Source organism: Gymnogyps californianus, chromosome 3, assembly GCF_018139145.2.
Source record: "Gymnogyps californianus isolate 813 chromosome 3, ASM1813914v2, whole genome shotgun sequence".
Lineage (NCBI taxonomy): Eukaryota > Metazoa > Chordata > Aves > Accipitriformes > Cathartidae > Gymnogyps > Gymnogyps californianus.
In genome coordinates, this window is record NC_059473.1 from 48,816,402 (window position 1) to 48,841,777 (window position 25,376).

Consider the following 25,376-nt stretch of genomic DNA (forward strand, 5'->3'; position numbering starts at 1 on the left):
GATTGGTCGGTATCTTCTGGATCTTCCACTTTGTCTTTTCTGTAGATGGGTGTAGTATTTGCCCTTTTCCAGTCATTCAGTACCTCTGATCTCCATGACCTTTCAAGGATGAGACAGTAGCTTTGCAACAATGTCAGCCAACTCCCAGCATCTTTGGATGCATCCCATCAGGTCTTCGCTATTTATGATGGAAAATAGAGACAATTTTTGAAGCAATGCTAAAACTAAAAGACATTGTCTAACAAGGAGTTGGGTCCTTTTGGATGGGCACAAACTGAATTTGAACAAGGTATTATGAATACATGGAGACTGACTAGCAAGAAAACAACATACAATTTGAAGTCAGTGTTTTCCATTATGGCTTTGGAAACAAACTGAATATGCAGGGCATGAAAAGTGTCATTCTGTACCTGAAAAAAGGGCCTATGAGCAAAATGGGATAGCATTTACCTACCTAATAACTGCCACTATAGCATAAAAGAAAAAATCAAGAAGTTGTTACATGTATTTATAAGTTACATAACTTTACACGACAAGCATGTAGAGATAGCTAAAATTCTTGCTCACAAGACTTGCCAACAACACTACTGCAGAAACAGGAATGACCTCGTTAGTTCCCTCTCCAGAGTAAATCACATCATCTTGCCACTGACAAATGAAAATTTCAAATAATTGTACTTTTGTTATTAAAGGCATTTCATATGACATGCCTAACCACAAATCAACAATGATGTGACATGACTATCAGCTTGGCTTTACAAAAAAAGAACTACAAATAACAGAATATTGAAGCAAAGGAATAATTTATTTTTTTAATATTCTGAAGTTTTTTGCTTTGTTTGTTAATCCTGGGTTTTATTCGGAGTGAGGTCTCAAAGGAAATCTCATTTTCCATAGGGAAAATCAGGTAGTTTAAAATATTTTAACACACTGCTTGATCTATCAGAAAAATGTATCCAGTTTTTTCCATTATGAGAAGTAACGGATTACACATTTCCTACCTGCTTTCCTGTCTGCGGTAATCTTGCTGCTGTTCTATTCTAATCATTGGCTTCACCATTCCTCGTTCGGCTGTGCTGGATGCTGATGATGTCCTGTCACCATCAAGCCTGCTGGTGCTCTAATTCAAAACAGCGGAACAGGTGCTTAGCATGCAAACATTGGATTAGCCAGTATTTGTGCTTGGCACTATTAAAATGAAGTGTCAATTTGAGGCTTCAAAAGAGATGGGAAAACAGAAAAGAGTACAGCACAGAATCCAGCAGCTCAGCAGCTGTTTTCACCACAACGAAGCATCGAAGAGCACACTTGCAATTCAAAAGATGGCAATGGCCAGCTAGGAGCAGCTATTTGTTAATGCATTGCAAGAACATACAATGAAAATTTGAAACGTCTTTATTTAAAAGTTGCATAGTTATCAATACAGAGTAAGAATGAATTGTTAATGAAAACTTTAGCTAAGAGACAAAGTTAAACATATTAACAGATTTAAAACTGGCTATGCTCCCCCATCCTGCTTCTGCAATAGTTCCAAGTGCTTCCATTACTGATCTATGCCATAATTTATCCTGTTCTTAAGGAAAGTCTGGTCTGCTAGACAGTACGTAATTTTCCAAGACAAGAAGTGGCAATTTAAACTATGCAATTTTTTATGTACAATTTCGTTTGTTTTCTTTCAGTGTCACAAGCTCCTTAATAGGAAGCTTTTAATTTATGATTTCCAATTACATCAAACCCTATCAGGAAGGGGAAAAACATGCTGCTTTAAGCAGCAAAATATCTAGCAATTATTTTTCAGTATAAACAGTTGAAAACAAAACATCAGTAAAATATGAAGTGCTTCCACATTTCCTAAGAAATTTCTAGGACTAAATAATTTGCTTTGACACAAGAAAACCTACCAAAAAGTGCATCTCAAAAAAAGAGTTTGAACAAAATAGTTTTTTCAGTACTGACATGCCAATCTGCGAATCACTTTTCATCACCAGGTCTCAGAGAACTTTCATTAAAGTTATTGTTACCTCTTTTCCAAACAGAAAAGCAAACTCATAAGAGCAAGTGCTAGAAAACAAGTGATTCACCAGTGATTTAACAAGATGTCATGCACATTCTCAAACAGTACAACTCAAAAAAAAAAAAAAATTTTTCCCCAAGCTTCCCTAGGTCCACTAAAAGTATTTTTCTAATGAGTCTGAAAAGAATATGAGGTATGCTATATAATAATGTCAGAAACTCCAATTCTGAACAATTTTGAGGCATTTTAATAGTTTACAAAGTTTCTTTCTTTTTCTTCCAAAATGTCACTAAATAAATTCCTATCAGAAGTATCAGAAGTCTGTGGCAAGAAAAAAAAATTTTAAGACTAACAACTATATTCAAAAGCTATCAGAGTATTATTAATACCTACACTGCCACACCAATATCACTGAATTTCTTTACAAGTATTTCAATTTGATAACAGTAGTAATAAAACATAAAAGGAAATGCATTTCTGGGAGGACTACTACTTTTCATACTGCTGAAATAATTCATTCTCTCATTTCATCCAAGGCATGTGATCATAGCACCAAGAAAGGCATTAACCATTGTGTCATTTTACTCTATTTGTTTGCTCTTGGAAAATGCAACTCTGGCACAGAATTTATTAACAGAAAGACAGTGCAGAAAGAAAGCAAGAAAAGATTATCACCTCATAAAATGTTTATAACTGACTGCAGAGACAGTCTGTTTAGTCAATGTGTGTACAGGAGCTCTATTGAAGTCAGAAGTCACATCCATTAAATTTTAAAAGCCTAGTTAAATTAAAATTGAGCACCCTTTCACATTTTATATAAAACATTTATTTACCCTATCGCAGATGACAATAGTCATATGCTACATACATGAGACAATGATGTATCATTTCTATTATGAATCTCCACCTGCATGTAATCTGCCTTCAACAGGTCAGTTTGGGGAGAAACTGTCCAGGCTTGAGGAATTTCCCTAAAAGAAGCTACTATTCTTGGCACGGAGTGCATGCCAAATACTAATACAAACTTAAACAGAACAGTTTTGTGGAAAAAAAATAAAATGCACATGACACCCAAGCCCATCCACAACAGGAAACGGCTGGGGAGAATGATGAACTGGCTGCACTTTACCAAATACTACTGATGTTATAACTTTGACATAACTTACACATTATCTTTTATTACTTATTGCTAATTTAGTCATAATATAATACCTTGCTTGCTGGTAGTGCTGTTCCACTGTGAACATCTCCCTCCAGATCAAATGTGGTTTCCTGAACAGCTCTAAAAGCAAGATAACATTTCAAGTACTTTTTAGAAATTATATTGTTAAACATTTAACAAACAAGGAACAGAGTAGCTAAAATTAGTAAATTAAAATTCAAGAGGTATACCACGAGTCCAGTTAATATTCACTTTTTAAAACACTGTATCAGTTCTTTATATAAAAACACTACAAATATTTATACAGATAATTTCCTTTGGAAAAACAGATTCTTAGTTACATTTTTTTCCCAGTCAAGTGAAAAAAATATAAATACACATAAATATAAATAAATATAAACCCACCTAAAAATATATTCAAGGTATTGTATTCACTGTAGTAGACTTGCTACAATTTTTTGCTCAGCTCTTCAGTACTAAATGTACAACAATCTCGATAATGTAAATCATTCATAAATCATAGTAATGCATTTTATTATCTGCTTATTCTAAAGATTTAAAGAAATATTTGATTGTTCAAGCTGCACTAGCCCTTTGCCAGAGATTTTGCTGTCCAGGTAAAACTCTGCAGTAGTACAGTGCTTTGCAGTTGACTATGTAAACCTGCGAGAGCATTTGTTTATTGATCTGCAGGCTAGATGCAGAACGAACTAAAGATTTAAGCAGAAATATTACGTGACAGCTGAATGGCTAGAGGTCTTCCTGCAGACAGGTCCTACAACAAGCATACAGTGTACTTCCACATTAAAATGAAGTGGAGAAAAAATAATAATGGTTAAAGTATACATCTATATTAACTCAGCAGATTAGCCAGAAGAGCCTCTTTTCCTAGGTATCTTTCTCTCATTCATCTCCAAGCCAATTTGTTTCTTTTCTAAACCCCAGTACACTACAATAGTAGCCTCACTTGGACTCAGAGAGGATGGAAGATATGATGTTATTTTTTTCCATGCTATACAGTCTGATTTTAAGATTGTTTCTCCTGAATATTTCTGTAGGCACTGAACAGAATACTTGAGCCCCTACAACTCACGAAATCTATAATCAGTATTTTTATTATGCACCTATCAAAAATATGAATATACAGAGAAACAACAGGATGGAATTCTGGACTGTTAGTCCTTGCAACACAGAAACTAGAAGATAAGTAATCACACTGTAAAAAGTAGTTGCTATATTGAGGCATTTAGTTCCCTATCTTGACAGTCTCATTTTGTGACTATCCTACTTGATTTCCAAATCCTTCTAGTGGAATTTTAAAAGTTACTATCTGAGAAAAACCAAAAACCAGGCTCTCTGAAAACATTCAGTGAATTCTTTTCTTTTCCTGGAGGTTGGATGAACTTTGAAATACATTAAAATAAGGCATTCCACTGTTTTTAACACAGAAGTGAGTACCAGGAAAACGTGTCCGAATACTTCATAATGAAAAAGACACTTGCTAATCCTAAAAAAAATCACAAGGTGGAGCTCAAGTATTAAAATAGTTATTATATATTTAACGCTTAAAAGCAGCTACTCAGAACTCATTTAAAGTCATACTCTAGTCACACGCCATTTATAATACTCCCATTCTCTATTTTTTCCAAGGCTCCCCCCTTCACCTTAGTGGGAAGAAAATAAATTTTACTCACCCAGTTTTGTGTCTTGGACCTTTGACCATAAGACTTGCATCAATAGGTCTTTTAGGAATAATGTGGTCCTGAGTGGGATCCACAAACTTAAATACATGAGATGACCCAAACTGAACCTTCATTCCACTTTGCAGCATAGTGGTTTCTGAAATACGCTGACCTTCCACATAGGTTTCGGCATCAATGCTTCTTGGGGTTACAGTAACAACTCCATCCATATTAGTGAGGTCACAATGATGTGGCTGAATTCCTGGACCAAATAACTGGAAATATAATTAATTAACAGGGCATAAAATAAATTATACAGCAGCAGAAATTAAAACAAAAAGATTGAGCTGCAGCTTACCCTATTTACAGACCAGTAACTTAAATTCATAAGCAAGAAAAGTTAACACAGATGAGTAGTACTAAAATCAGTTGAGTTTCACTTCAATTTTCCTTGCAACAGAGATCATAAAACACACATTTAACTAATATGTGCAGCAGAAATCCCTTAATGAAAAGTTTTTCATTTTTTTGGTCATATGCTGTTCAGAACTGTTTTCTTCTGCTTGCTGTTTTGATGTGAAATCTCACAATGCAAGTATTTACAAGTCAACTAACTGCACTGATGTGGACCTAGGGTGCTATAAGAGACTCCTGGCATGAACTTCATACAATTATGCTTGTTTTATACATTTAAGAAATCCCACCTCACTCAAAGGGGTTGACACTAGGACCTGAAAGCCATTAAGCAGTTACGATAACACTGATACATACCACTTGATCCAGTGACGAAAAAGAATACCCCATTTTAAATAATGAAACCCTTACTTTCCTCTTAAAGCAAGAGAGGGGAAATAAATCAGAGTTATGACCATTAACATTAAATCGCAGCAATATTTTACCCTTCTAGCTTTGAAGGGTATTCACAGAATATTTTACTAGTTTCCACAATGACACATAACTGACCAGAGATCGGATCAGTTCTGTCATCTGAGTCTGCTTTTTTCCATACCTGAATGGAATTGTCATCAAATTTTTCGGTTCCAACTTCAGTGACACTTAATTGTAGACGATAAAGCTTTGGCTTATCTCTGGAGTCAGAACCATCTGTACAGCAAGTGACAAATATTAATTTGCAAGTTATTAAAGTTCAAATACACAATATTTCTACATTATTGCAATTTAGTTCAGAGTAGCAATGTTCACCAAAAAAATAACTCGGCGACATTCTTCCAAGATTTGCTGGGAACTTAGTTGTTCATCGAAGTGTAAAAACACTGAAAGTAGGCAAAGCCCACTCAGAGTGGCTGTTTTCTACAAGTGCAAAGAAGAAAGTAATCAAGAACATACTTTGAAAAACTTTCTCTGTTTTGTTAGTAGTTTAAGCAATATAATTTTTGTTAATCTCTAAGATTATATGGGTATACCAATGTGGGTTTAAAAGATTTCGAAAATAAGATATCTGCAGATCTCTAATAATAGTATTTATTGATCTTATTACTAAGTACACATTATCAGCAATATCTACTGTCAGGTGGCCAACATGCCAGACTGTTTCCTATTCATCAGATACTGAAATAGGGCGACATTAAAAGAGAATCTTACAAAATGTTTACCTATGACAGCTTTTGTCTTGATATACGGGAATGTAGCACTTCTGGCCTTATCTTTATAGTCCCATTGACCTATATTGCCATCTCGCAGAAAACAAGGTCAAAGATAAAGTTCATCTTCCTTCTCCCCCCAGAAGAACATATTGTCCAAATAGAATAAAATTTCGCAATATACACTGGATGCAGCACAGGATGTAGCTGCTGCCTTCACAGGCTAACACAGATGGGTTTTGGCGTACATATAAATCCTCCTCGCTTCCCAGAAAATACTACAACTTTAAATACTATTAATACTAAACTAATACTGTCACTTCTGACTTCTCTCCAATTCCTCCTCCAAAGGGAAGATGCAAAAAAGGGAGGCTGCAAGACAAAGAATGTCTTACCTACGGACATGAACAACGATTTCAAGTCATCCCCAAAAAGCATTAGAGAATATTACTAAAGCCATGGCACATACAGTGATACTGTCTTCAGTAGGATACTAGTCATCTTCAAATTTTAAATGAAAGTCAACATAAACAGGACCTCCATAAATCTAATTATAAACTCCCAGCATTACTACCAGGATCTGTTTATTAAAATCACAATGTAAGTCATTTAACCATAAAATTTCACTCAGTCTATTAAGTCCTCTATCAATCCTTCAGTGAACAGTATTTAAAGAAATTAAAAGTCAACAGCACAGAGAAAACTTAACAGTTAAGAACTATACACTGACTAAAAGCAGAAGATACAAAGAAAGGAAGGCAAGAGTACAAAAGAACAGAAAACACAAAGTGAATGGAGGGGGGAAGAAGCTGGGTATCAATAAAGAATGATACCAACAGAGTTTTACATGATTTTGACATGGGGAAAAGTATAATGGGTGCTCCTAGTAGTAAGCTTCTCCTGGGGGTGTTGTGATGTTATTGGGACATAAAGACATCAGGCAGAGACAGTCCATAGACTAGTACTATAAATACCAAAGTTAAGTGCTGATACTATAGTAATATCCAGTTATTGAACATATTTAGAATCACTATTGTAATAGTAGTATGACATCCATCACAAAAGAGTATTAAACATAAGAGCACTCAGTCCTCTCAGCATTTTTCAGGTACAGGGATAAGCCTTTTACTAAATCCCAATATTTGAGTCTAGAGAGACATACATCTAATATTACTGTACACTAAAAAAGGTCATGCTAATACAGTATCTTCAGCAATTTAAACTGTGTGCAGTTTTTAATACTTAAAAATGCTAATCAGAAATTATATGGCTGTTTCTTCAACGTCACCAAATGCAGACATGTAATACACTACTGAATACATCTGGCTGCTTACCCGCAATTCTCTAAGTTGTTATTATGTCTCCCCACAACTTACACATCAAGACCCAGAATAACTCCTTCACTTATTTATGAATCCGAAAGTCAAACATCTCCTCCTCCTACCCACATCCCAGTTTGGTAAAACTGGCACCCAAAAGATATGAGAGTCAGTTTGGAGGCAAGGACCCTTATTCAACATGCAAAAATACTGGAATTTCAGAAATCAGTGGCGTAAGAGTGAGGGCTAGTTATCTAGGGCTTATATTCTTAATTTCTTATGGCACTTTCTCCTAAGCCCTTTATATACAGACTAGAGAACAGGCTTTGTGGTCTAGTGATTTCACCCCATACTAAATATACACACACACCCCTTTTCATTTTTGACATCTTAAAAAAACCCAAAAAAAACCCTTAAAATATTCCTACATATTTCTGAAATATTCTGTAAAATACATGATAAAATACTATGTTTTTCAAGTGTTTGTTTAAGGTAACTTCTGGATCTCATTCCCAAGTTCAGCACTTGTGAATAATCAATCAATACCAAGTTCCTGCTAATAAACATTTACCTCACACCACCATATATCCTCAATATAGAAATGTGATTTCACATAAGAAATGTGTTTTAGTATCACTATGTTTCTGCTGAGGCAAATTAAGACTCTTTTGTTTCTCTGGAGCGTCCAATATAACAAGAAAAAACTTACTTTAAAACCACAGCACTAGATACAAACACTTTTTTTTTCTTCCCAGCAAAAAGAAAAATTCAAGGAGTTACTGAGTTATTTGGAGCATACATGGAATTATCCATCAGTAAAAGCCAATTTCTACAGTAAAAGGTATCTTAATCTTGAAAAGAATTACTACAGATTCTAAAAAGGATGAAAGGCCTTTTTGTTCTAGGGGAGGGATGCAGGAGGGAAGGAAGGTTGCATTATACTACAGTGTAAAGTCTTGTATTTCCTGTTTTTCAACAGCTGGAAGCTCGCCCAAATGTTGTTTGGAATGCATTCCTCAACTTACTGCAGCGGGATACAGATTCTGCCATACCTATGGCAAAGTCCCTGCTCCCCAAACCATGACAGTCCAAGAAGGCTATTCTTAGCCTCTAAGGACCAAACTTTAAAGCCTTCCGATGGTTCAGAAAGGTGGTACATATGATCTAAGTCATATGACTTAAGGTCCAGAATTTGTGGGGGAGGGGAAGGGAATAATATATCTGGGGCTTTTATCTGACACAACAATAATTTTCTTTTAATTCAGAAATTTGAAAGGTCAAAGTTCTCAGAAAGGTGGGCATTAATAAACAATACAGAAGAAGCAGCAAGAGGTACAAGGAAAATGTATGAATTCTACAGAAACTTGTTCATTTTATACGCGTGCATAAGTAAACACGTGGCATGGAAAAAAGATGGCCTGTATTCTATTTATGGCACCCATGACTGAATAACATTAGCAGAGCTAAACAGGTGCAGAAAACATCTAGTTCTTTGGGGTTTTTTAAGCTTAGAAAATTGAATTGGAAGGTGCCTCCCAGACGTGCCTCCAAGACACAAGCTGAAGAACTATGATTCAAGAGACCAAGTTAGCCACTACTGCATACATTAAACTATATCTACCTGACAAAGCTTTTCCCAGTGACATCATATGAGGGTTCAAATAAACTTGGTACAGTTTGCATTTGAAATAACTTTCACAATTTATTTTCCCCCATGACAGAAGTATACATACAAAGATACATATGCATCTGTGTATACTGTCTATCGCAGATTGAAAACTTGTATTTCAAGAGCTAACCCTCAATCAGAAAGCAGACCTTATCACCAAAGAACAGGCAGGAAACTGTGATTTAGAAAAAAGTGTTTTTCAAAAACACTAAAGCATGTAAATGCACAGTAAAAACCGCTATAAAACACACAGTGTAGAGTACAAAGATGCACACTATACTACTGTTCACCTATAGTCACTAGTGAAATTGTTTATGTAAAACCTGTGAGAACTGTGGCTTTCTATCACTTTCCATGCCAAGGATGCAATACAAATAGATTTCATGACCGGGTTTATGCAGTTACGAGTCAACATTCACACTTCAAATAGCAGTGTGTGCTGTGCAGTGAACAAAGAGTCACTGTAAGCACATCAACTCAGTGATTCATAATACAAATGTACATTTTTGATCAACAGAAAAAGACAAGGCAGGCCTCCTTTCACAGATATATATTTTAAAGGCATTACTTCACTACTAAAAGGTGAACCCTACACCACTTTGGAGATGATAACTTTAAATTGATTTTGCTAATCCAGTGCTTGAAACAATGCTGGGAAATAGTATTGACTTAAAACCAGACTAAATCAAAGGATGAAGATCAGATCATAGACAACAAGCAAGCGCACAGTTGAACAAAAACGTCCACACAAGGGACTGCACCTACTGACTTAAAAATTAGTTAAATCCACTTTTGAAAAGCAGCAGATTTCCTGCACAAGTTCCTGAGTGGTAACAGTTTAGACAGTGAGAAGTTTAAGAGATTGGTTGGGCAGATTTGAAATATCACGTCAAATTCAGGAGATAATTCTGCTATTAAATTTCAGCAGAAAGAGCCAATAATAAACATTTTTGGACAAGGAAGATTCAGTGAGGAATGTGACAGACAACGAAGCTCCTTCAAACTAACGTGTAGAAGTGTTACCACATACCATACCGCAGTTCTGTTCTCTGAAGGAAGGTTGACTGGGGAAACCGCCCTGGCCAAAACTTTCAGGCTTCTCCAGCCTCCTGTAATTCTTCTTTCCGAGTTGTTATACCTGCATGTTCTCAGCATCCCCCATTGCTGTCAATTCTACAGCTCAGGGTTGCTTTTTTGTGATGAGGCAGGGAGAAAAGGCTTAAGGTTTTGGCCCCCCCCCTTTTTTTTTTTTCTTAGATGCTTTATAATTTTTATTTCAGGCTTGTAGGATAAATCTCAGAGGCTCACATCCTAAAAAAAATGGCTTTTTGTCATTTTTCTCAGCCTTTAAATATTATGATTGAACAACTGAAGTTAATAACATCCCTGAACTCATCAGCAGCCATATTCACAGATAACATAGACAGTATCAGCTATTCAAAGTGCTCACTTCAGTCTATTCCTATTACTATCAGATTCATCTCAGTTTATTGCTTCATTTACATGACTTGGAAGACAGAGACAATTGCTGACTGCCACATTTAGAGCCACAAGCTACTGAAGTGCATCCTTTACCGTACTGTGCAGAATCTGATCTTCAGTCTATAAAAGTCATACAACCAGCAACGCCAGCAGCTGTGGAGAAGCTGAAAAACGGGACATACTTCCAGTAGTAAATTTACTGAATTTGTGCAATTGCACAGGGCATGAAACTGAAGACTGCCAGGTTCTTCTGCAAGAATATAAACAGCCAATGTTTTGACAGAAGGACACTTTTACAGGAGTTATTTCTATAATAAATACAAGTATCCTGAAATGCATTGTTCCAAATAGACAGACTGGACTCTAGAGTACTAAGACCTCTTTTTCACACTCTGAGATAAAAATTTAAGAAATTGTAATTTTTTTTCCAGTGAGATGCAACCAAATTTCAAGCTTCCTACTCAATGGTCAGGTGTTCCTGCAGAGCTTTTCTATGCTTATTAGTTCAGCACACTCTACGGAACTTTTCTGCTCTCTGGAATAATAATATTAATGAAATGGAAGTCTGAATTCATCAGAAAGTTGAGCACTGGAGGCTTAAGTTTGAACAGTTCTTTAAACCCCAGTATTGTACTCCACAGCCATGAACGGGTGAGCAACACCGACAGACATACAGTACTTTTACAGCAGTCTAGAAAAGAAACTGAGGAAACATGCTAAAAGCTAAGGAAAGGAAAAGGTATTTTGGTAGACATTTCACGATGAAGAAAGTGGCTTTGTATTCTTGTCTATTTGGCCAAACCAGGACATACTTGCACATTACTCTAAACTCCAAGGAGAATCAAAGATCCATAACGATTTGCAGGTTAGGTTATCAATTTCAAATGCTACAAATAAAACTGAACAAGACTCTATTGTCTAATGTGGCTAAATCTCTTTGACGTACACTGTTAATGTTAGACAACATCACAAACCAGGCAGTAGAAATACCAAAGGATGCTATGGAACACCACAGAGCAGAAAGTGAGGTCACTTTACCAGTGGTCCAAACACTATTTCACATAAAAATCATTACGGATTTCATCCACTGCATCAATGCAGTCAAACATTGAAAACCACAATTAAGTTCCATGCCATTTACCCAATTCACACTTTTTAACTATGAATTCTGCAAGCAGATGGATCAAAGAATGTTCTTCTTTCTACCACAACACTGCTTGTAAACCGCCCCATGAAATTTAGTTGTTAACCTTAGCTGGAAGGTTGAACTCTTTGGATGGTAGCACATTCATGATCTATTTGATGTTTGTTCACAGATAGAATAATTAAATATTAATTAAAATAATAATTAAATGGCAGCTGACAAGACAGATGATTACTTCACAGAAGCAGTCCCTTGGAAAAAAGTAATATAAGCAAGATAGCCTGTCATTTGTCAAAAAGAAACAGAAGATTTACAGCCAGCGATGTTTCTAGTGACTAATGAGAGAACAGTATTAAATACAGCGTTACCTTCGTAAGCGTGATAGTTGTAGTAGGCAAAGTGATTCCTTCTCCCTGGGGTTAGAAACACATGCAGAGGACCCAGGTGAAGGCAGCACCAGCAGGACAGATACCATGCAGAACATGCGGAAGAGGGCAGGAAAAGAAAAAGACAGGAAAGGGTGAAACTGTAGCCAGACAACACTTACTCAATTTATAAGGATGAAGTGCATTAAACTCTTTCACCTTTAGAAACTGCATAGGATATAAAGACATCAGTACTACAAAGCTACTGAATGAAACAATCCTTATTGTTTAGAAAAGCGACAACAAGCTGTTAGAAGAAAAACATGAACAATAGGTCAGTCCCATAAGCAACGTGCAAAGGCTTAGTACACAGCGTTGCCACCTGTGGCATTTCAGATTGTTTTTCCTCTCTCAGTTAATGGATGTCTTGCTCCACTACCCAAGCACAACGTTTTAATACTAAAGCAACTAGGCTCCATGAAGAGTAAGAGTTTAGAGCACAAGAAAAGAAATTGAAAGTACTATTAAAAGAACCCAAAATATTAATATGCAAATCAAACCTCAGCATATAGAACACAATATAAAAAACACTTAATATATTCTGTCTACTGCTAATTTCACCTGGCTCTTAAAAAAACAAACAAACAAAAAAAACCACACCAAACCACCAAACACACCACCCCCACCCCCCACCCCATTTGACTATGAATTTAACCTTTTGTTTGCAGTTCCGGTCAAAGTTCTCAGCACCAATTTCCAACTTTGCTTCCCAAATGGTAAACAGCCACACTTCAAATTGTAAATCACTTGTTTGGATACCTCAGTGTACCCAAGTTACACTTAATAGGAAAAAGAGCTGCAAATAACTAAATCACCAAAAATTAAAGTCCTTATCCAAATCTTTAAACACGAAGACAATAGAAATTAAGAGTAGAAGCTGTATGTGTTATCAGTTGTTGTGCTATAAACAATCAAGCTCCCCGGCTGTTCCTAGATCATGAAATTAACTGTAAATTACAATGCAGCCCAGAGAGTTGTAATGATGCCAAAATAAAACCCAGCCTTGCTAGTGATTTGAAGGTTCCATATAGGCTGAAAAATGTTTAGCAAATAAGTTTGATTTAAAAATTCATGTTCTTCTAAAAATGTATTTTTCATGTATGGCACCGTCAAATATATCTTACTAGGTATGCTACAGTGTACTTCTGAATGTAAAACAAACCAGATTTAAGCAGCGCTTTTCTGGTTCCCCCCCAAAATCACAAGACGACATGTTAAACTGTTATACTTATTATCAAGTTTAAAATCCAAAGCAAGTTGAAGATTGAATGAATTTTTTGTTTTTGAAACACTTAAAACTTCATGCTTGAAACCACGCTAATAGAGACAAAGTCTTAGTCAATCATTTCTCCCCTTTTTTTACTCCAAACATTTGCTACTAAAATGCTGCAATATGCAGCTCTACCTCTAGATAGCTCCAATTCAGAATCTGACATCAGAAGAACAACTGATATGGCATTCACTTACACTGTCAACAGACTTTCTTGTGCTTCCAATGAAAGTCTTATTTTTGGAAAATCTAAATGACTATGTAATAATGTAATTTAGATTATTAGATAACCATAATTCTTACCTGGGCTTAATTCTACCAGGTATGGTAGTTTCTCAGGAGGAAGGCAAGAGCCATAGCCAGACCCGTCAACTCTTTCCTTCCCCTTTAATGGCTTTCCATCAGTTATTTTCTTGGATTTCTTTGGGACATAATCAGGAGGCCGCCTTTTCAACTGAAAGACGAGTATTCCTAAAACACAGTATTATACATCCTTTGAGTCTCACTATCAGTGAACAAGCACACATCCAACATCTATTAATTTGTAAGTGTTCCATAGGATTACTTTCAGCTTACTAAGTTCCCGACACTTCTTTAAGTTAAAACTTTTTAAAAGATTAATAGCATACTTCTCCACAGCGGATGATTTAGAAACTTTAGGATAAAATGTAAAACCCCTCTACTGTCTAAAGATGTATTACTATAAACAGTTCTGAATGAACTAGTAAATAACTCTAAGAGCACCTAGTATTGAAAGTGCCTGAAAACAAAACACTGTAAAAATGTATGTTCAAATTTCTTACTTTACAGGGGGTCCACATCATGGCTTACAACACCCAAGGCACAAAAATCTCTTAAAGCTTTTTAGACATACCTTTATCACTAGGCCACTCCCTGAATATCTGCAGTGGACACTCATCATCATCAAGAATAGTTTCTTTAGCACCTTTATCATCAGAGTGCTGAGCACCAGGAGGCAGCGTGACCTAGAAAAGAACCATTATCGGTTTTCAGAGCTCTTAGCGGACAATTAAAACAGAAGATTCAGGGGTATATCTTCTGATTTTTTTTTTCTTGTTTGTTCGTTTATAACAAGAAATAAAGCAAAAGAATTCAGTAACTTGAAATGCATTTTGCTTTCCAAGACTTTTTCTAACTCTCTCTCAGCTCTTGTTACAGTTAAATCACACTTCCCAGAACACCAGATACATTTAAAAAGCAAAGAAAAGCAAGTTACACTTAAAGTAGACAAAACCATCTTCCAGTAAACAAAATTATTCCAATTTCTCAACAGCCAAGGGGAGGAAAAAAAAATTATCTGTGGAGGTGATAGTTAAAAAATAAAACAGAAGTTCCCTTTATTATCTCACACACTGGAATCAGCCTTTCATTTTGCTAATGCCATTCCGATAACCCAACACGCAGGTATCTTTAGAAATGGCAAGACAAGCTGGCAAAGAGAATGTCATACCTCCTGCATCCTTGTCTTACCCAACCTTTACCTGGTCTACCCAGAGACTAAGGGCACGACTGGAGCATTTCACACAATTGCTTCATGCTGCTTAGCTTTAAGGAAGAACCAAAACTAAGTATACTTTGGGAACTGAACCACAGACTGTTTATAACTTTTACAGCTATATCCTTACAAGGTCGAGGAAGGGGGAAACCTTGATTCATGAGTTCTGACTCTAAAGGAGAAACAGCCTGTGATTTCATGCACATTTGCTTGCATTACTGCTTCCAACAGTGATCAAACATAAAAAACAATGACAGGTAGTATTACAGTGCATGAGTACCTTCTAAGTTAAAGTTATAGATCTTTCAAAGCTGAATAAATAAGTAAAATAAAATACATTTTACTCCTCTATTTGTGATCCTAACAATGTTATTTAAATTCATAGACAGCACTATTTTAAACAAACTACTCAAAATTATTCCCATCTCTGAACTATGACCCAGGTAACACCTTCTGAAGTAATGCAGCTATTGGCTACTGCACCCCACTATGCTGCAGCCCTCAAGAGCTTTCCACTCTTATTTGTCGCCTCCTCTCCACACCCATTTCAGTGTTAACTAAGTTCTCACAGATCCACCTCAAACATCCTTTCATCTTCTTCCAAGCAGGAAACAAGTACATTTAAGATCAAAAGTATGTAATTGAGTCATTGGCCTTTCCCTAAAACATTCTCTATGCAAAACCTGGCTAAACATAGGACTAATTAAATTATCTTTAATTAGATTTTCAAATAGACAAGATATTATAAAACAAGGAAAACATTAACATGTATAAACCAAAGGGAAACAGAAACACGTCTACACTCAAATCTTATCTTGCCAAACCACTCTTTTCTATTTCACATCTCAGATTTTAAAATCAATTATACCTACGGGATAATTTTGATTAGCTAATTGAAGTAACACTGTTTCAAGCCTTATTCAACAAGCAACAATTTTTAAATTCCAAAGCCCTCGAGACAGAAGGTAACTAGTTATAGCACAAGAACTACATGCTACAACATGCGTACCGGGGGCTGACCGATACTGGACTGGGGAGCAAACCAAAGAAAATCCGAATGCAGTGAAGTTAGAGGACAGATGAGATATAAATACATAGGTGCTACTACTTGACCCCGATATTACTTCTGCCTTGGAACTTGGATGAGCACCTGTACTTGGTGTTGGCCTTAACAGCAGCAATGGTAAACCAGACAAGTTAGAGAAAAGCTGTCAAAAAACACTAATCCCCTCGTCCTCCCAGCCAGTTACCATTCCTCCCATCTCTCAGGAAGCGTGAGCCAATAACTCAGACATTTCATGAATTTGAATCCATACAGGCTGCTGAGATCAGGCCCAGGCATTTCCCTGATTTCTGCAACAGCGTAGGAAACGGGAGATGGGTAAAACCAGCTTAAGATCACAAGTCTTGGAAGCAGGTTGTCAGCTGACAACCTATGAACTGAAACAAATTCATAACAGATAATTAGGAAGAATGTACACTGCTTCCTCATAATTGCATTCATGAGCATATACAAGTCATTCCGATCTATTAATTTAAAATGCAGCGAAACATGAAGGAAATACAAGCTAACAAATTTAAACGAAGTCCATAGCAACTTAGGACTTAACTTCCAAGGCATTTGCTGGGATAAACAAGAGAAGATAATACTCAAATACTTAAGCCCCCTGTGGTAAGTAATAGCTACAGATCAAGTTATCAGATCCATCCTTAGCAAAAGTTTCACACAAAAAACCCCATGCTATAATAGGTCTTCAATAAGCTCTTTTATAATTGTAATGTTTTTTAAATAAAAAACTCCTATCTACTGTATGTTTTAATATATCTGCTTATTCAAATGAATTAGTCCTCAATTTTCCTTACAAGTTGGGAACACAGGCTCTGCACATGCCCCTGAAAAAAAACCAAAACAAAAACAAAAACAATGGAACTTGCTAAAAAAATATTTAATGCCTCATGTCTCTAATGTCTATTTCTTAAAAAAAAAAAAAAAACAACAAAAAACCAAACAAAAAACTAATCAGCATGAACTGCATATTTTTGCTTGACATTACAAAAAGTCATTTATGCCTTATCCTCAAGTAAAAAATAAGAGCATGCTAAAACAAAAGTCTAATCAAGATTCTACTTTCAAGAGTTAACTGGTTTGCTGCATGCCTCAAGTCTTATGCTCTAAGTGAATATGCACAGGTAGCTTGGAAGACTAATTAATTTGACATCTTGAAGGATGTGCAGGGAACCCCATATTATTCAGGGAAACTCAAACCAAGCAAACTGAAACAAACAAAACGTATATTGGAACAAACTTGTATTTACTTGATTACATAGAAGAGCACTTTAGAAGTGGGCATAAAGGTACACAGCCCGATACACCACAAACCGTAGTACGAAAGCAAGCAACTAACAGGAAACTGCCATTTACAATAAAAGTTGTCAATGGTAAGTGTTAAGAAAAATTCTTACAATGTTCATCTTTCAACTGAAACTTCAGAAGTGAGTGAACTTTATTACAGGTACTTATGCAGCCCTATAAAGGTCTTGTCATATAACTTAAAATCCATCTTAATAGTTAAGTAAATATCAACTGCTTAAGTCTTCTTTGAAGACACTTCACCTGCCACCCTGTCGTGGTTTAACCCCAGCCGGCAGCTAAGCACCACGCAGAGAGAATAAAACATTTAAAAATCCCAACCAACAAGAAACTGAAGTTATACGTTCCAGAGTACACTGTTTTAAACCCAACAAAAAGTAAAGAATAGGAACATGTGCAATATAGCTTTGTCTTCCACAGAACACTGTAAACTGTCAGAACAACAGGGGCAAAAGCCCCACCAGGGGTGAAGAACAGCTATAAGACTTCAGTGTAAAGGAGTACCAATGGCCATGACACCTAATTTAGCACTGTATTTGTGACTTTCCAAAAAAGAAAACAGTGATGAAACACATATCAAGCTAAAGCTAGGATATTTTAATGTTTCAAGCAAGGAAAGCAACTTCATAAAATATTTGGCAAAAAGTAGATTTTAAAAGTTAGGTTAAAAATACTCAACTTCATTAAAAAAGGAAGGATTATCATATTTAAAACCCAAGCACTGTATCAGCAGAGGCACTGAGAAAGGCCAAGTAGATTTCAGCCAACTACAATGACTTATGGTGAGCAAAACAGTACAGTTTTCTACACTTAAAGGTATAAAAAAAGATCTGTTATTAGCCAATGAAGACCACTCACATATTTCAAATGCAAACATAAGCATACAACTTATGTCAGTATAGAAACTTACTATATCAAGACGTGTTGCTCAGAAAAGACAAAATATTTTCCAGAAGTGCTTTCCAGAAAACTAATCTAAATCAATTTGCTTCACAGCGAAGACTTTGTTAATCTTTCCCAAGATCAAAGCAACATTCCTCAGACTATTCTCTACATTAAACATCCCCACACAAGATCAGAGAACAAGGGGAGGTGAGAGAGAACACCACCACCACAACAGTGACTTGCAATAGTTTCCCTGGTAAGTGTGCAATCAGTTCAATAAATTCCCTAAAATATAAATATCTCATAATACATAATAATACCTTCTAACTCTGAACTAAAGACCGATGCAAAACTATCTTCCAAATTCAGTCACAATGTCTCTGTTGTAGCCCACAATTCTCTCAAACCAGCAGAAAAATGAGCGTATCAAGTCAGCAGCCTATTTAACAAGCTCAATGACTGAGAATCATTAATTTCATTCATAGAACCCACAATATGAAGATAATTGTCATAATTAAAATTACACATAGAAAATACTTCGCAGCCAAAACTGAGAATCAATTTTTAATATGCTGTGTCATGAAAAAAACCCCTATTACTTAAAAAATTATTCCCCCCTATAATAAAAATATATGTAAAATTTTACTGAAGTAAAATTAACTTTCACAGTGGGGACCTCAATTACAGGTTAATGAAGACAATGATAAAATATCTAGAACTCCACTAAAAATATGTCTAGAACTAAGACAAAACTGTTGAAACAATAAAAACTAAGATTAGTTCACTGTTACAAAACTACAAAAGCACTACCACCGTACTGTTTCCTTATTAATAATTAGAACAACATTAGAGCAACATGTCAGTTCCAGCTAATTATACCACTAGAGGCTGTAAGCATAGCAAAAGTAGACACTAAGGTTACTCAAGGATATCATAAAAAACAAATCGGAAAGCAACTTTAAGACCAAAGATATATCTACATCCTTTAGAAAAGCTAGAAAGCATGGTGAATAGCAAATAGTATAAGCTTCCTTACTGTTTTCCAGTGGCACTTTAAGCACTGGAGAAGGGGCAGGGGAAGAAAGCACAATATGATGAGACACAAACATTTTTCCCTTTCTTTCATCATTTTAAGGAGCAATAAATCCAAGTTTTTTAGACAAGTAATAGCCACAAATGTAATCAAAGACTGGACTCAAACAAGGATCAAATGTTTTCAAGTCTCGCTATTCTCATTCAGAAGATGATACAGACAGAAGTTTGTAACCTTTAATCAGTCCTGCCCATGGGACTTTTTGATAAAGCCACACCTCTAAGAAACAGCAATTCTATACAATTCATTTAGAACTCCTAAAATAATTAAATTCTGAAAATAAGCCTAACTTTCACTTAAATCTTTTCTGGTGTGTAATGAGGGTAAGCTACCACTGAAAGGCATAAGGCAACAGTATATAACATATACCTTTTATAATGGAGTTCGCCTCAGCACTTTTGCCTCTGAGCAGACTCTCTTAGTTCAGGGGAATAGTTTTGTGCACAGACAGACAAATTTAGGCATCCGCAGGATTAACTGTTAGTTTACGCATCTGTGAACTATCAGCACACTTAGTGGTATAAAACCACAGTGCCAAATACAGAAATATGTTACTTTTATTACTAATGTTTATCTATGTAGCAAGTAATAATTTAGTAAGATTGGAAGATTTAGGTTTTAAAAACAAAAAACCTGACAAGTCACTTCAGAATTCCTGAGGCTGTCAGATTTAAAGCAAACAAACAAACAAAAAACCCTCAAAAAAGGTTAGTCATAGAACTACTAGAGTCTTTCCCCTTAGTTTTAAAGCTACTGCAAGGAACAAAATCAAATATGAAGCACAAGAAGATTGTGACTTATTAACTTCACTTACACGAGCAATACAATAATCCTTGGGATTTTCCTTCTCCAGACCATATTTTTCCAGTGCTTCAATAACTGCAAAGTCTGCAGTATCCGTAGTGGACAGCAGGATTGTCTTGTACGGTATATTTGGTTTTAAACTGTCTGCATAAATTCTCAGTGTCCCACCTTGGAAACAAAATTTAATAAACAATGCTACCGGAGAATAAAAAGACAGACATGAAGCCATTTATTGTATTTCTAACAGAATATAAGAATGAACCCCTTCAGAAATCAATTTAGTCAATTCACTAATACAAGAAAAGTTACGTAACGTCCCCAAAATAAATTTGTCTCCACCATTGGTAAAAACCTCCAGTGATGCTTTCCTAATTTCTCTAAGCAAGTCTTTTCCCTAGTGCTTCACCACTCTTAGTATTACCTGAAGTTAAAATGAAACAGTGACAACAACTGTATGAAGACCTGACCTTTCCCATCTTGCCAGCAAGTTTGTGCTGACTTTCAAGAATCTCCCCTCTCTTTAAAAAGCCCATTTAAGATTTCCCTCAGGTGATGTTTTCTACAGCTCTAACTGCTTCTTCACTACTCTTCCACGGACAGAATATGTCATTTGAGGCTTTATCAGTACTAACACTGCTTCATTGTTCACTTAATGCTGATGTTTATACAACCACTGTTGTTGTATCTCCACCACCCCCAAGAATGTGAAATACTTGATCACTGATATTCACAAGATCTACCAGAATCCTTTGTGAAGACCTGAACAATCACTCCTTGCCATCCTGTACTGGCGCTACTGATTGCATTTTTACATTCAAGTCATTCAGCTTGTTCTTAGTAAAATGAATGACATTTATTTCGGAAGACTTCCTCAGTTTGTCAGTTTAATAAGTCTAATTCTGTCCTTCCTTCTTTCCCAGTTTAGTACTGTTGGCAAGATCACTGAGCTTATTCTCTCCCATCAATCTGCCCATCACTGAAAGCTTTGACTTGCACTCATCACAGAATACACTCCTGTGGAATCTTACCTCTACAAATCCTTCATTCAGTTACACCATAGATAAATTAGCCATGAAGTACAAAAAATGTTGGTGAAAGCAGAAGTCAAGTCAAATTTACATGAGTTGCTGGCCTTAAAAATACTCTCTCAGTAAACAGTTTACAACTTAACCAGAAGAAATCTAAGTACCTGAGTCTGGTCTGCCATCAGAACTGCGAAATTCCTGCATTCTCTTCTCTAGTTTTTGCTGTCGCCGCCGTTTCATAACCACCTCGGGATTGGATATTGTGCGAGTGAAGCTGGTCTCAGGCATATCTTTGTAAACCTCAGCTGCAAGGCGAGAATTCTCACTGCCAAGTTAGTTTAAATAAAAAGAAAAAATCATCATTAATAGCTTAAAATACATATATCCTCATCACTTCATAAAGGATGAGAGGCAAGTAGAATCCATACACATAGAAGATCAGTTAAGTTATTGTAAGATGGCTTCTACATGAACTTCACTTTTGCTAGGATTAACACTGTTCACGTACCCATGCTCACCTGAAATAGACAATAATCAATTTAAGTGTTGATGGTTGCTAGTTTTCAAAGAAAAAAAAAAAAAAAAAGAGCCCTTCTCCCTCTTAAGGGGAAAAAAAAAAAGGCATTAAAGAAACTTTATATTACATCCCTAACTTTATTCTGATTTACAATACTGCAGATCATGTGAAAGCAGAGTTGGTATGTGCTTGCAGCTCATGTTTTTTCTTTTGCTAATGGACTTAAGTACAATTCTATTTTAATTTTTAAAAAGTAAGATCAAGCTAAGTAATGGCATAGAATACTGGAAAGATCATGCTGACATCTGAAGAACATTGCAAACATGCAGAGCAGTACTACACATGAAAAACAATCATGAACTCAAAAAAAGAAAAAATTTAAAAAGAAAAATCAAGCTGAGCAGCTAAATCCTCTATTATATGTCAACCACTCGACTAATTTCTTTCATCTCTGAGAATCTGTTATCAATTAGTAAGCTTTTATCATTCATTTTCTTTCTGGGTACGTTAAAAATCCACCGTTAATGATTTTTTTTTCTGGTGTATTACATATGAAACCTACAGAATCTGGTACAGAGACAAAGTTTAAATTAATGTAGACCTTTCTCAGCTTTCTAGTTCTACATATTCATGCCTGACTCTTGTGCTCCAGTTTTCTGTACGAGGATTAATGTATGTCCTGCCCTGTCTCAATGAATAAGGTGCAGCAGATTTGGGAGCAAGAGTTGAAGAACCTAGAAGACTGGCTACCAAAATACATCTCACAGAAAAACAAACCGATAGTCAGGTGGCAAGTCAAATGCAAACACCTACACGTACTAACTTTTCTGGCAAAAGACAGAACAATCAAACATAGGGAGAGGAATAAACCCACTCTACCGTAAATGCTCAAAAATAAACATAGTGGTGAAAGTCCACGTCACCAAGCATGTGTCAATTTCTGTACACGGACAAAAGAGGAGGAAAAAAAGCTTATTTCATGGTTTAAAAACAAACCTTGTGGCAAAATGTACATACAAACCACAGAAATTGCCATCGCATATTTTGGTTTATGATGATATTGCACCCTTGTCAACTGCTTATCTTTCAAAGAAACAACAACTTACTTGGTAGAGAGGGTGAATCCTTTAAAGTAAGATGTAGGTTGTATGAACTGATCAAAGTTTAAAACACTTACATATCATCCCCATGAAGAAGTCTATCATCTTTATCTGATGCTTGTCGCAATGCCTCTTTTTCACGCCTCTTTTTTTCTTTTTTTTCTTTTTTGGAGAGAGTTCGTTTGAAATTCTGAATTACTCCCTCTTTTTCTTGTTTTTCAGGGCCATTACTCTGAGCTTTCTGAAATAAATGAGTTTAAAACAACTTCCATCATTTTTAGTCCAATGAAAAGTTAGTATTGGTTTTAACTTTCCAGACAAATCTGATTAAGACATAGTATCACTAACACAAAAACAATACTGCAGGCAACAATACTCCATTACACAGGGATGGGACTAATACTCTCTGGAATAACATAGAAGGCAAAAATAATTTCATATTCCAAAGCAGGTATGAACTGATTAAGCACCTTGTACTCAAGAAAGCAAAGAAACAGCAGAATTTTACTTGAATAATGCCTACTATCTACTTGGCCTCAAAGAGTAACTGAAGGCTGCAAAACAAATTTCTGCCTCCCAGTGAAAATACTTCACAAAATAACACCGTGCTTAAATCTGTTTTCAAGACAACTGTGCTGGGGCATCAGATAACAATAAACTGTAGAAGGAAAAACATTATAGAGGACATTCCCCCTATGGCGTATTTTTCTGAGTTGTCCTTCCAGTGTTCTCTTCTCCAATTCCTGCTCCTTGCATGCACAAGATACCTGCAATCCTAGGCTCATTTGCTTTCTGTAGAGAAAATAATACAAGATGAGAGAAGGAAGATGCAGGTTTTTTTGCTTCTATCAGGAAGTGAAGAACACAGAGAAGGAAGATTGAAGATTACTTAATTCAATGAATAGGAATAGCAAGTCTGGTAGATGTAGTGCTCCAGATATCAAAGGTCATCAGCAGCAGTTGTTTTCAGGAATTAGAAAAGTAGAAATTATGTTTTGCTATATAAGCAAGTCCCATACATTTAGAAACTGCTGTTACCACTAGCATACTCCTTAAAGACTCACCTTTGGAGGAAGCGTATCATTTTCATTCTTGAGAACAAATCTTCCCTCTCGATCATCTTTGTTCCAGTTTAATTGTACAACAAGAGGCTTCTCATCCACATCTAATCTTCTTTCTTCTTCAAAAAAATGAAAAGCAGTAACAGTTACTTGGCACCTCAAGAGCAAAGATATTTAGAAACAAGTTACGCTCTTAAAAAAACAGAAGGTTTGCTAACAGTACACATCAGTTGATGTTTCCCTGTTAAGCATAGGGACAGAAAGCCTGGAGAGGTAGAAATACACGTCCCCTTTCCAGCAACCAGCCTAAGTGTATTACCTCTATCTACGTAAGCTAAAGGTCCACATAAAGCAGTCTTGCATACTTCCTTTGTCAGAACTAAGCCTGGGAACACAAGGTTATCACTCAGGAGGAGAAGTTACATCTACAGTTATAATGTTTCAAACTTTATAACTTCATGAGACTTCCAAATACTCATTTTCCTTATTTTACATTTAACCAGTCTGACTGTGGCTCAAGAACTACTATTCTGGAAAGACTGCACAAAAATAAACCAGATTATGAAATTAAAAAAAAAAAAAATCCATTATGCACATACACTAGACAAAACTTCATTTAGTGTATTGTATCTATTTTAAGTATATGAAAAATATCTGAGTGGTGAAAAAAATTAAACAAGTTTTGCCATTTGATCTCCCTTCTAGAAGTAGGAGACACTACATATGCATAGCAAGACAATGATTGATGTCTTTGCAGTTACATTTTATTTAATGAGAAACACTCCTATTGAATGAGGTGCCTCTCATGAGCCACGTTTTAAACATCAGGAACTTGCTCTGCAAAGGAAACCATGTCATTTTGACTACAGGTACAGTGCTAACAGATTTTTTAAATCTCTTTTTAACACATAGCAGAAAAAACACACACTATTCATTGCTTAAATTAGTGATGACACACGCACTTTTCCCTAATCCCATATAATTCACATCAAGTCATCATTTGTTGACCATGAAAAGTGACATATATCCCAATAAATTTCCATTCTCTATCTCAAATTAAATTATTTTCAGTCTTTCACTTGTGTAAGCTTCCGAAGTACAAAAAAGAAAAAGCACAACAAAAAGCTAGTTTCTCCTATTCCTGTCTCCACCACCACCACACACACTACCACCTTCCAACCTGAAGCCTTCTACTGGGGTGGGGAGACACAAATGCTAGCAGCATCAAAAGGCTAT

At 35.9% G+C, this 25,376-nt stretch overlaps 1 protein-coding gene across 12 annotated transcripts in view; it reads right to left on the reverse strand.

Moving 5' to 3' along the window:
• AFDN (afadin, adherens junction formation factor) overlaps positions 1–25,376 on the reverse strand; it is a 133,415-nt gene that overhangs the window by 69,458 nt on the left and 38,581 nt on the right. For 6 of the 12 annotated variants that reach the window (XM_050895092.1, XM_050895090.1, XM_050895089.1 and 3 more), the window contains exons 3-13: positions 24,144–24,259; positions 23,157–23,320; positions 21,627–21,787; positions 20,448–20,605; positions 14,643–14,754; positions 14,072–14,239; positions 12,442–12,486; positions 5,868–5,962; positions 4,871–5,133; positions 3,227–3,296; positions 1,002–1,120 (exon numbers count right to left, since the gene is read on the reverse strand). In XM_050895092.1, coding sequence (XP_050751049.1) covers positions 1,002–1,120; positions 3,227–3,296; positions 4,871–5,133; positions 5,868–5,962; positions 12,442–12,486; positions 14,072–14,239; positions 14,643–14,754; positions 20,448–20,605; positions 21,627–21,787; positions 23,157–23,320; positions 24,144–24,259 — 1,471 coding nt within the window. The remainder of the gene's footprint in view (positions 1–1,001; positions 1,121–3,226; positions 3,297–4,870; positions 5,134–5,867; positions 5,963–12,441; positions 12,487–14,071; positions 14,240–14,642; positions 14,755–20,447; positions 20,606–21,626; positions 21,788–23,156; positions 23,321–24,143; positions 24,260–25,376) is intronic. The other 6 variants (XM_050895093.1, XM_050895091.1, XM_050895088.1 and 3 more) reach the window with 3 other exon arrangements.